General features: G+C 41.6%; 2 protein-coding genes and 1 long non-coding RNA gene across 4 annotated transcripts in view; 2 read left to right on the plus strand and 1 right to left on the minus strand.

Moving 5' to 3' along the window:
- Positions 1 to 2,382, plus strand: part of fez2a (fasciculation and elongation protein zeta 2a) — a 27,258-nt gene extending 24,876 nt beyond the window's left edge. The window contains exon 9 of the mRNA XM_061915870.1: positions 1,579 to 2,382. Coding sequence (XP_061771854.1) covers positions 1,579 to 1,595 — 17 coding nt within the window. The 3' untranslated portion in view covers positions 1,596 to 2,382. The remainder of the gene's footprint in view (positions 1 to 1,578) is intronic.
- Positions 1 to 8,766, minus strand: part of LOC133562059 (uncharacterized) — a 16,420-nt gene extending 7,654 nt beyond the window's left edge. The window contains exon 1 of the long non-coding RNA XR_009808829.1: positions 8,479 to 8,766. This is a non-coding gene — a long non-coding RNA (uncharacterized LOC133562059). The remainder of the gene's footprint in view (positions 1 to 8,478) is intronic.
- Positions 8,534 to 11,971, plus strand: clec3ba (C-type lectin domain family 3, member Ba). Of its 2 annotated transcripts, XM_061915871.1 has the most exons (3): positions 8,544 to 8,803; positions 8,870 to 8,965; positions 11,347 to 11,971. In XM_061915871.1, exons 1-3 carry the CDS (start codon positions 8,704 to 8,706, stop codon positions 11,745 to 11,747), a joined length of 597 nt encoding a protein of 198 aa, XP_061771855.1. In that variant the 5' UTR covers positions 8,544 to 8,703; the 3' UTR covers positions 11,748 to 11,971. The 2 variants fall into 2 exon arrangements, with proteins under 2 accessions (XP_061771856.1, XP_061771855.1); XM_061915872.1 differs by lacking the exon at positions 8,870 to 8,965 and having other exon boundaries at positions 8,534 to 8,803.
- Positions 11,972 to 12,245: the final 274 nt, after the last annotated feature.

Below are 12,245 nucleotides of genomic sequence, written 5' to 3' on the forward strand. Positions count from 1 at the left end.
GAGAAAAAAAACCTGTGCAATAATCATGCTGTTTAATCAGAATCTTGATATGCCACACCTGTGAGGTGGGGTGAAAAACTCACTCACAGAGATTGAGACAGATAAGTGAACAATGTTTGGGAGGAATAAGTATTTTGTGTACAAAAGTAAAGGTTTTACATCTTTGAGTTGCACTCATGAAAAATGGGAACAAAAACAAAAGTTACATTTTTGTACAACGTATTTTTCTTTTAGTGTTTAAAAATGTTTTTCTTGTTTCCATTTTTCAAAAGTTTGAGAGTTTTTTTCAATGATGAAGGGTAAAAAAAATGTGTGTTTTGATGCGTCACATCCTGTTTATGTGACGGCACGCAAATTAACTTCCTGTTGTCCTATTCCTTCAAATATAGACCAATCACTCTGCTGTAAGACAGCCTGTAGGATCAACGTGCAAAATTAAATATCTTAGTGATTTGATTAATGTGGACCCCGACTTAAACAAGTTGAAAAACTTATTCGGGTGTTACCATTTAGTGGTCAATTGTACGGAATATGTACTGAACTGTGCAATCTACTAATAAAAGTATCAATCAATCAAAAAAGTCACGTCGACAGTAATGATTTTGTATAAGTTTAAATCGGGGAATGATGTTTTTAAAGGAGAAATACGTTCATGTCTCTTGTTTTAATGTTAGCGCTTAAGCTATCAAGAGCTAGCTTGCTTCCTCAGTAAATGATCAGTGTCATTGGTCTGTGAGTTCAGCAAAGTGTTATCAAACACGGTTTTGCAATTATTGTAATGAAAAATGCGAAACCTGGTGTCAGGTTCAAACATCGATGACATATATTAAACAAGACAAGAAACAAGGAAATAAACATAGACAGAATTCAATTTTGCTCAATTTGAGGAGAAACGTGTCAACCTCTAACCCACGCTCTGGCGAAAGATTGTACGCCATCTTTTTTTATTTGGACTGTCCCTGTTTATATAACAACAGCTGTTTCTAAAGGAATGGGGGGTATGTAAACAGCCATTGTTTTCGGTCACATTAACACAAAAAAAAAAAAGATTCCTCGGGCTTGGACTGGTCCTGGATCGAGCTTGGGCAGATCTTGGATAACATTAGATATTCCCTCCCGTCTCTTCCCATCGTACACAGCGGAATTTTCCAAACCTTTAGCTTGTTGCAACAAAGACCACTGTCTGTTCACTGGGAACTCAGAGAAGGAAAAGTTTTTTGATAATTTACATACAATTTTTTTGACACCTGGGACGTTATACCACGATTTATCTATGATAGCGTTTATCGTTACATCCCTACTCGTAACGAGCGGCAATATTGCATCTTTACAAATATAATAATGCTCTGTCTTGATAGAAACTATTCTATAGATAGATATTAATACAACAATAATTGTGTTATTGTGGTAGCGTTTGTGTTGACTGAATCTCATTAGCTGGTACTGGTGTACCTAATGTTTGTGTCTGTCATAATGATGTTTGCTTGTTTTCTTGACTCTCCTGGCATTTCCCATGTGATTTTGTTTTCAATAAGTACATGTTTACATATTCTAATCATCACGTCTCTGTTGTTCCAGTGCTTTGCCCAAAGTAGCAGAGAGGGGAGGAAACCACAAGATGGACATAAAAACCCTTTTTTTTTTCCAAGCATCAAGCACACTTTATTCATGAATCCTAGTTATTTTGTTGTCTATTTGTGTTTATTATGATGTTATTCTTTCCTTCCGAATTGTATTATGTCTTCCTTCAAACCAAGTAGCAATACATGCGGGGTTGTGCGATCCAAAGGGCTTTTTGCGTGCATCCGGAGTGTTTACTCACGAAGAAATTATGAAATGTACACAAAGCACAGTGGTGCTCACTCAGAGATCAACTTGTATTATCAACACAGCTGCTGCTGCTTAATACTGTATTTACAGCACTGGGACTGCAAAGAGACGTACTGTAAACTGAGAAAAAAAAGAATGCTCATGCATCAGCAGGAAGATGACAGGGAATATTTGCTAGAAGCCAAGACAAGCACAATCTTTCAATGTAGACGCTGTTTGTTTATCATCAGTATTTCCTGCTGACATCATTTTATACTGTCTAAAACATTTTTTGCACTGACTCTAATGAGCTACTTACCAGATCAACTATGCATATGAGTATTAGTACTGCTGACCCGAGCACCGTCAGTACTTTTTAGTGTCTTCCTAGTGCCTGCTGTGCTTGTTTACCAGGAATTACTATTGTGGATGTACAGTATACAAGCTGCCTTTTTTTCTAAATTACAAATGAGTGTTTTCAATGAATGTCTTCTGACCAGATAATGTGGTAGTTGCTTTTAGTGCTCATGCATTTTGTACTAATGTTCTGCTTTAAATCTATTTATAATACCACATGCTTTGAAGTGTTGTTATTTTCCTATTTGTGTGTCATACAGAAAATAACCCTTTAACCTGGGGGGTGTCAAACTCATTTTAGTTTGGGGGCCACATGGAAAAAAATCTACTCCCTGTCAGAGTTAGTTTGTGACGAACCCCAAGATGCAGAGATGTAGGCAGGCATTGGATAGGAAAACACGATTTAAAAAAGATACTAAAACAATAACAAGGCGGTTAACAAACTAATAGAGCTAGCATGGGAGCTGGAAAACAAATAGGGCTTGGCATTGAGGCTAGCATAAACAAAAGGGCCTAGCGTGAAAGCTAGCGGGTAGCGAGCAGGAAAACAGAAGTCGTACTTGTAATATGAAAACAATCTGGAAGCAGGGAACAAAAAACAGTAAGCTACAAACATCTAACGAATATAGCTTACCGCTACGCTGCAAAGACACGACACGGTACGACACGACACGACAGGAGCGACAATACAGAAGCGACAATACATGACAATAATCCAGCACTCGACTGGAGGACAAAACAGGTTCAAATGGGAGCGGGCTGTTTGACGCCAGGTGTGGCCAGGTGCCAATCGGCCGCATCTGAGGGGAAACAGTGCTCAGGGAGAAAGACAGGAAATTATTAAAATAAAAGCGCTGCCAGGAAACAAAGACATACACAGAGGAAAAACTAAAACAAAACCAAACAGTCAGGGACGAACCTGACAGTAGCCCCCCTTTCCATTACAATTCCCAGGCGTTTTAAACCCCCCCCCTCCAAAAAAAAACAGTCCAAAGTCACAGGAGGGTGGAGGGAGGACAAGCAGGTGGGCCGCCAGTCCAAGCGTCCCCGCAACCAGCCGGGAAGAGTCAGGTGGCGACGGCGAGGAGAACGCCTCTGCAATTGGCGAGGCGTTTGCCCATGAAATGACCACATCTGTGGCCAACAAGAGTATGGTGGCGCCCTCTGCTGGCCAACCGGACAGGGTAGTGGTGGCGCCCCCTGCTGGCCCACCGGACAGGATGGTGGTGGCGATCCCTGCTGGCCCACCGGACAAGATGGTGTTGGCGATCATTGTTGCTGGCCCACCGGAGAGGATGGTGGTGGCGCCCCCTGGTGCTGGCCCACCGGAGAGGATGGTGGTGGCGCCCCCTGCTGCTGTCCCCCCGGAGAGGATAATGTGGCGCCCCCTGCTGCTGGCCCACCGGAGTGCGTGGTGGAGTCCCCTGGCCCACCGGAGTGCGTGGTGGAGTCTGCTGGCCCACCGGAGTGCGTGGTGGAGTCTGCTGGCCCACCGGAGTGCATGGTGGAGTCTGCTGGGCCACCAGAGTGCGTGGTGGCGCCGTAGATGATGGTGGCGTCTGTTGCGGACCCACTCGAGATGGTGGTGCCGTCTGTTGCAGACCCACTGCGGCGAGAAGGAGCTGTGCTTCCCCAGCTGCACAGCTACTCCTAGCCCCCCCCTCAAGGGACGGATCCCAGACGTCCCCCGAGAAGCCAACACAGGACAGGGATGGGTGGGAGGGATTGCAAAATGAGGCAAAGCTTTTCCTCGATTCAGCCATCAATTCTAACACTTAGTTAAGCCTCTCCGCCAGGGAAATCTCCGCGGGGTTCGTTTTTGGCTGGATTAATATGTCAGAGTTAGTTTGTGACGAATCCCAAGATGCAGAGATGGAGGCAGGCATTGGATAGTAAAACATGATTTAGTAAAGATACGAAAACAAAAACAAACCAAAGGGGTACAACCAAAAGCGCGCTCAAGGCGGATAACAAACTAAAAGCGCTAGCATGGGAGCTGGAAAACAAATAGGGCTTAGCATGGAGGCTAGTATAAACAAAAGGGCCTAGCGTGGAAGCTAGCGGCTAGCTATATCTGATTTTTAGGAACACTAATACAAAACCTCACAATAATTTCTGATTGAATGCTGAAAACGTTCTGACAGACTGCCTTGATAAACGGAATGCAATTACATTTTTTTTTTACTGAATGAGACACCCAGAATGGACAGGACATTAAAAAATGTGGGATTTACAATATTGACAACATATGAATGTCCCCCCCCCCCCCACCCCCCCTCTCGATTGACATATTTGCAACAAACACAGCGAAATATGAACACGAAGGGTAAAAAAAAAACCACCTACAATCTGATACATCACTAAGGTTTAGAACTTTGTTGTAAAAATCTCCTTCCGTGTCTGTCCCTGACAGCCGCATTTCAGGCTGGCCGCTCTGGAAACACTCTGTGGAAACGCTCCCCACCCACACTTTTTGCTACCTCGTGTTAGATGCTGTGACTAAGATTACCATAGTGACTAGTATATCCATCCATTTCTACCGCTTATTCCCTTTTGGGGTCGCGGGGGGCGCTGGCGCCTATCTCAGCTACAATCAGGCGGAAGGCGGGGTACACCCTGGACAAGTCGCCACCTCATCGCAGGACTAGTATATCATACTGTACAAAAGGGCAGATTCCAACCATTGAAATACTTTTGTTTGTACAACATTTCCAATTTTTTTTTTTTTTTAGCCCTGACCAGCCTGATACAAGCTGGTAAGGCAATAGTTGAAGTTGTTACAGTTGGGGGGTCGCAGCTTGCTGCACGGTTCGTTCCCCTGGGATGCAAACAGACTACTCCGGACAGGACTTGCAGGTAGGAACATGATTTGATTCTCAGAACAAAGAAGCACCAAAAACAGAAAACAATTCGAAGGAAACACGTGCCAATCGCACTTGGAGCTAACACTTAGGCTGGGATAGGACAGCGGTTCTCAACCTTTTTTCAGTGTTGTACCCCCTGTGAACATTTTTTAAATTAAATTACCCCTAATCAGGTTGAAAAAGAGATAAAGAAGTAAAATACAGCACTATGTCACCAGTTTCTGATTTATTAAATTGTATAACAGTGCAAAATATTGCTCACTTGTAGTGGTCTTTCCTGAACTATTTGGAAAAAAAGATATAAAAATAACTAAAATCTTGTTGAAAAATAAACAAATGATTAAATTATAAATAAAGATTTGTACACATAGAAGTAATCATCAACTTAAAGTTCCCTCTTTGGGGATTGTAATAGAGATCCATCTGGATTCATGAACTTAATTCTAAACATTTCTTCACAAAAAAAGAAATCTTTAACATCAATATTTATGGAGCATGTTCACAAAATATCTAGCTGTCAACACTGAATATTGCATTGTTGCATTTCTTTTCACAGTTTATGAACTTACATTCATATTTTGTTGAAGTATTATTCAATAAATACAAACCCCGTTGTCAGGCTTTCCCCTGACAGTTTGTCTATGTTTTAGTTTTTTCCTCTGCATTTGTCTGTTTCCACTGTGTTTAGTATTTCCTGTCCTTAGTTCCTGTCTAGTGCTCTTATTTTGTCAGCTTCCTGTATTGTTCCCTGAGTGCTGTGTTCCTCCTCACCTGCGGCTGATTGGCACCTGGCCACACCCCTTGCCAATCAGCCCGCACCTATTTGTACCTGCTTTGTCTTGTGTCAGTTGCTGGATCATTGTATTGTCATTTGTATTGTCGTTGCCACATGTCGCGTCGTTTTGTTACAGCTACTACCTGTCGTGCTACATTTTGTCCTGGTCGTCGTAGCGGTAAGCTGTTTCTGTTAGCATTAGCCATTTCCAGTTTTTCCTGTTTGCTACCCACTAGCTTCGACGCTAGGTCCTTTTTTGTTTCTTGCTAGCTTCTATGCTAAAGTCCCTTAGTTTGTTATTCCGCCCATGTGCGCGCTTCTGGTTTGTGCCCTTTTGGTTTTGTTTTTGTCTTAGTATTTAATTAAATCATGTTTACTTACCAAATGCCTGCCTCCCTCTCTGCATCTTGGGGTTCGACACCGAATAACTGTGACACCCGTTTCCATATGAGTTGGGAAATTGTGTTAGATGTAAATATAAACGGAATACAATGATTTGCAAATCATTTTCAACCCATATTCAATTGAATGCACTACAAAGAGAAGATATTTGATGTTCAAACTAATAAACTTTTTTTTTTTTGCAAATAATAATTAACTTAGAATTTCATGGCTACAAAGACAACATATTTGATGTTCAAACTGATAAACATTAGAATTTGATGCCAGCAACACGTGACAAAAAAGTTGGGAAAGGTGGCAATAAATACTGATAAAGTTGAAAAATACTCATCAAACACTTATTTAGAACATCCCACAGGTCTGCAGGCTAATTGGGAACAGGTGGGTGCCATGATTGGGTATAAAAGCAGCTTCCATGAAATGCTAAGTAATTCGCAAACAAGGATGAGGTGAGGGTCACCAATTTGTAAGCAAATTGTCGAACAGTTTTAGAACAACATTTCTCAACGAGTTATTGCAAGGAATTTAGGGATTTTACCATCTATGGTCTGTAAAATCATCAAAAGGTTCAGATAATCTGGAGAAATCACTACACGTATGCGATGATATTACGGACCTTTGATCCTTCAGGCGGTACTGCATCAAAAACCGACATCAGTGTGTAAAGGATATCACCACATGGGCTCAGGAACACTTCATAAAACCACTGTCAGTAACTACAGTTGGTTGCTTCATCTGTAAGTGCAAGTTAAAACTCTACTGTGCAAAGCAAAACCAATGCATCAACATCACCAAGGAACGCCACTGGCTTCTCTGGGACCGAGCTCATTAAGATGGACTGATGCAAAGTGGAAAAGTGTTCTGTGGTCTGACGAGTCCACATTTCAAATTATATTCGGAAACTGTGGACGTGGTGTCCTCAGGAACAAAGAGGAAAATAACTATCTGGATTGTTATAGGCGCAAAGTTCAAAAGCCAGCATCTGTGATGGTATGGGGGTGCATTAGTGCCCAAGGCATGGGTAACTTACACATCTGTGAAGGCACCATTAATGCTGAAAGGTCCATACAGGTTTTGGAGCAACATATGTTGTCATCCAAGCAACGTTATCATGGACGCCCCTGCTTATTTCAGCAACACAATGCCAAGCCACGTGTTACAACAGCGTGGTTTCGTAGTAAAAGAGTGTGGGTACTTTCCTGGCCCGCCTGCAGTCCAGACCTGTCTCCCATCAAAAATGTGTGGCGCATTATGAAGCGTAAAATACGACAGCGGAGACCCCAGACTGTTGAACGACTGAAGCTCTACATAAAACAAGAATGAGAAAGAATTCCACTTTCAAAGCTTCAACAATTAGTTTCCTCAGTTCCCAAACGTTTATTGAGTGTTGTTTAAAGAAAAGGTGATGTAACACAGTGGTGAACATGCCCTTTCCCAACTACTTTGCCATGACATTTTAATTACTATTTGCAAAAAAAAAAAAAAAGTTTATGAGTTTGAACATCAAATATGTTGTCTTTGTAGTGCATTCAACTGAATATGAGTTGAAAATGATTTGCAAATCATAGTATTCTGTTTATATTTACATCTAACACAATTTCCCAACTCATATGGAAACGGGGTTTGTATATTTATAAAGGATTTTTGAATTGTTGCTATTTTTAGAATGTTTTTAAAAAAAATCTTACGTACCCCTTGGCATACCTTCAAGTACCCCCAGGGGTAGGAGACAAGCAAAACGTACGTAACCGGTTGCGTGTAGCAAAAAAAGAAGCTCTCTGATTAGTGGTCGACTGCAGGTGAGCGTGCCGACAACTAACCACAGGCAGGTGAACCCAATTAATCCCCATAAAAACCAAAACAAACCCAGAGGTGAACAAAACAGGAACTAAGGGAGTCCAAAAATAACAGAACATTGCATAAACGTGATTCGGGCCACGGATCATGACAGAAGTGGCTGAAAATCATCAATCAATCAATATTTATTTATATAGCCCTAAATCACAAGTGTCTCAAAGGGCTGCACAAGCCACAACGACCTCCTCGCTTCAGATCCCATCGAATGCAAATACAATTTTGCAGCTTCAGTTGCCATTTCATTTTGAATTGCACACAAATTTTCGAGATTAAACTTGAATATTTTACACAATTTGCCAAAAGGGGCTTTAAAGGGACGCTCTGAATCTATTATTAACCCAAGATATTAATATTGGCATACCATTTGTATTCTTTCTCCATTAATATGTATGATGATACTTCTTAGTTACCTACAGTTTTAGAAGACGTTGGAGAAGTTGCAGCCGCCTGAACACTTGCCAAAAGCAACGCACCCTTGTTGCTCGCCTCCCCTCACACGTTCGCCAACGTCTGTCAGACATCTGCAAAACATTTGCACTCTCTGAGATAAGAGCTTGCAGCGCCTTGCAAAACAAAGCCGTCTTGGTCTGAACAGCCACGCAGGAAGTCCAACAGACGGATTTCTTCCTAAAGACCACCATGGAACGCGTGCCAGGTATTTGCTTGGTGCTCTGCCTTCTCCTGCTGACACACTGCACACGCCAGCAGACACCGGAGAAGAAAACAACTCCCAAAAAAGGTGAGATTGCGGTCAACATTTAACTTTGATGTGTTTGTTACTACTGACTTGTTCTCATCACGACAGATTCGACCAATGCGGCCATCGAGGAAATAAAGAAACAGATTAATGACATCGTCAACGACCTCAATTTATTAAAAGAGCAACAATCTCTGCAGTCGAGTAAGTGTGTTTGACGTGTCACTCTGTACAATTAATGACATTTGCTTACTTGGCTCAGACAACAACAAACATTGTTACATGCAATGTGTACATACTTTATACAGTATCTAGCTATGGAAAAACATTTTTATATGAAACCCAAACCCCATGAAGTTGGCACATTGTGTAAATCGTAAATAAAAAACAGAATACAATAATTTGGAAATCCTTTTCAACTTATATTCCATTGAATAGACTGCAAAGACAAGATATTTAACATTCAAAATGGAAAAGTTTGTTATTTTTTGCAAATATTTGCTCATTTGGAATTTGAAGCCTGCAACATGTTTCAAAAAAGCTAGCACAAGTAGCAAAAAAGACTGAGAAAGTTGAGGAGTGCTCATAAAATACTTACCGGTATTCCCACAGGTAAACAGGCTAATTGGGAACAGGTGGGTGCCATGATTGGGTATAAAAGCAGCTCCCATGAAATGCGCTGTCATTCACAAACAAGGATGGGGCGAGAGTCACCACTTTGTGAACAAATTCGCCGGAGCAAATTGTCCAGCAGTTTAAGAACAACATTTCTCAACCAGCTATTGCAAGGAATTTCCCCATATGCGGTCTGTAATATCATCAAAAATCACTGCAAGGCTGAAAACTAACATTGAATGCCTGTGACATTTGATCCCTCAGGCGGTACTGCATCAAAAAGCGACATCAGTGTGTGAAGGATATCACCACATGGGCTCAGGAACACTTCAGAAAACCACTGTCAGTAACTAGAGTTCGTCGCTACATCTGTAAGTGCAAGTTAAAACTGCACTATGCAAAGTGAAAGCCATTTATCAACAACACCCAGAAACGCCGCCGGCTTCGCTAGGCCCAAGCTCATCTGAGATGGACTTATGCAAAGTAGAAAAGTGTTCTGTGGTCTGACAAGTCCACATTTTAAATTGTTTTTTGAAACTGTGGACGTTATATCCTCCGGACCAAAGACGAAAAGAACCATCCAGATTGTTCTAGGCGCAAAGTTCAAAAGCCAGCACCTGTAATAGTATGGGGGTGTATTAGTGACCAAGGCATGGGTAACTTACACATCTGTGAAGGCACCATTAATGCTGAAAGGTACATACAGGTTTTGGAACAACATATGTTGCCATCTAAGCAACGTTATCATAGACACCCTTGCTTATTTGAGCAAGACAATGCCAAGCCATGTGTTACAACAGCGTGGCTTCATAGTAGAAGAGTGCGTGTACTAGACTGGCCCGCCTGTAGTCCAGACTAGTCTCCCATTGAAAATATGTGGCGCATTATGAAGCCTAAAATACCACAAAGGTTCCCAAACGTTTACTGAGTGTTGTTAAAAGGAAAGGCCATGTAACACAGTGGTAAAAATGCCCCTGCGCCAGCATTTTTGCAACGTGTTGCTTCCATTAAAGTCTAAGTTAATGATTATTTTCACCAACAAAAAAAATAAGTACATTTTTATCTGGCATAATTGGAGTTTTTTTTTTTTTAATTGGTCATTAGAGGTATTTCAGATGTGACTGTGATAATTATTGCAGTGTGAGCTAGGTGATGTGTCATGACGCCAGAAAAGTAGTGCCTCTGTGTTAGCTCTTACAATAACAAGTTCGCTACAGCTTGATTTGATGTGATTTTTTTTTTATTTTTATGATTTGATTTGATTTTTATTAAGGATCCCCATTAGCTGGTTGCCACAACAACCCACTAGTCTTCCTGGGTTCACAACTCAACACAATTACAAGTAAAAGCATATCATTTTAACTATGCAATACAGACAAAAATAAAAAAAAATAAAAGCATCAACAAGAAAATAGGCAAACAATTTACAGTCACAGAATAATAACTACCATATAAATATAACTACACGATATAAAACCAAACATAAAAAATCATCAACGAGCAAAGTAATTTAAAAACTCGTAAAAAAATATTACTTTAATTTTAAAAACCTGTGTACTTTCAGTGCCGGTGAGAATTTCAGGCAGGTTATTCCAGAGCGATACAGATTTATAAATAAAAGATTTCCGCAAAGCATTCTTCCTGGGACGAGGGAGTACAAAATGCCCCTCACTGGCCGGCCTGGTATTATGATTGTGCATAGTGCTACTGTGAACTATTTAGGCCATGAGAAAAGCAGGAGTTTTACTATTGGTTACTGAATTGAAGCTTGGTTAATATGAAGATCACTGCATGTAAATGGGGCGTTGTTGGCAGTTTTATAAGTTTACTTAATAGGCGGAGTAAAAGGAATCCCTTTACCTGCATTGCTGGCCGCCGCCTCCTTGTAGGAGTTTTCTACTATTTAAAATGCCCAAAAAAGAGAGACAGTGTTCCTATCTAAGTCTCTATTTTATCTATTTATATGTCAGTGTGTCTGCGTGGAACCAAGGTCCTCGGCAAGTGTTTTCTGGCCGAGCCGGTCAAGAGGACGTTCCACGCGGCCAGCGACGACTGCATCGCCAAGGGGGGAAGTCTGAGCACCCCTCTAACGGGGGACCAGAATGATCAGCTCTACGCCTACGTGCGCCGGAGCATCGGCCCGGAGGAGCCCATCTGGCTGGGCATCAACGACATGGTGACCGAAGGCCAGTGGTTGGACATGTCGGGTTCCAACCTACGCTTCAAGAACTGGGAGACGACGATCACCACGCAGCCGGACGGAGGCCGCGGCCAGAACTGCGGAACTCTGTCCACCACGGCCAACGGGAAGTGGTTTGATGAAAGCTGTCGCGCTGAGAAGGCCTCGGTGTGTGAGTTCAACATTGTGTGACTTCCTCAGCTTGGAAGACATCTTGCACTTCTTTGCTAGGCTCTTTTCACACTATTGCACATTCACTCTTAAAGCAGGGAAATACATGTACAGTAAAAGGTAGCTGCTTGATTTGTCCAGCAAGAATGTACTGCCAGGTTTTCAAGGTGTTCTCTTATTCACTTCTTTTTTGCATGACAACCACAAATAAACCAATTCATGGAGTATTTTTTTCTGCAAAGCAACATCTCCTCTGAGACTCTTCATTATTTTTCTATTTCCCATATATTCATTGAATGAAAGACAGGAATCATCAAATACATAAACAACCGTGTAGTCAACTGCTAGTCTGCACCACGATGACGCAGAATGAGTCCAACGCCAGGCAAGGATGTTAAAATATTATCTAAACGGCAAATATATATCTATGAAAATATAGAGAAGCTGCTGATGGTGTGTTTGACTGATAAACAGCTAGAAGGAGATATAGTAAAAGTCTGCTCTCCAAAGTAAATAATG

Source organism: Nerophis ophidion, linkage group LG11, assembly GCF_033978795.1.
Source record: "Nerophis ophidion isolate RoL-2023_Sa linkage group LG11, RoL_Noph_v1.0, whole genome shotgun sequence".
Taxonomy (NCBI): domain Eukaryota; kingdom Metazoa; phylum Chordata; class Actinopteri; order Syngnathiformes; family Syngnathidae; genus Nerophis; species Nerophis ophidion.

Excerpts from the sequence above, each read along its gene's own strand:
- clec3ba (XM_061915871.1), top strand. The coding sequence starts at position 8,704 with ATGGAACGCGTGCCAGGTATTTGCTTGGTGCTCTGCCTTCTCCTGCTG. Across the intron at positions 8,804-8,869 it reads GAAAACAACTCCCAAAAAAG|ATTCGACCAATGCGGCCATC; the intron begins GTGAGATTGCGG and ends TCATCACGACAG. Across the intron at positions 8,966-11,346 it reads GCAACAATCTCTGCAGTCGA|TGTGTCTGCGTGGAACCAAG; the intron begins GTAAGTGTGTTT and ends TTTATATGTCAG.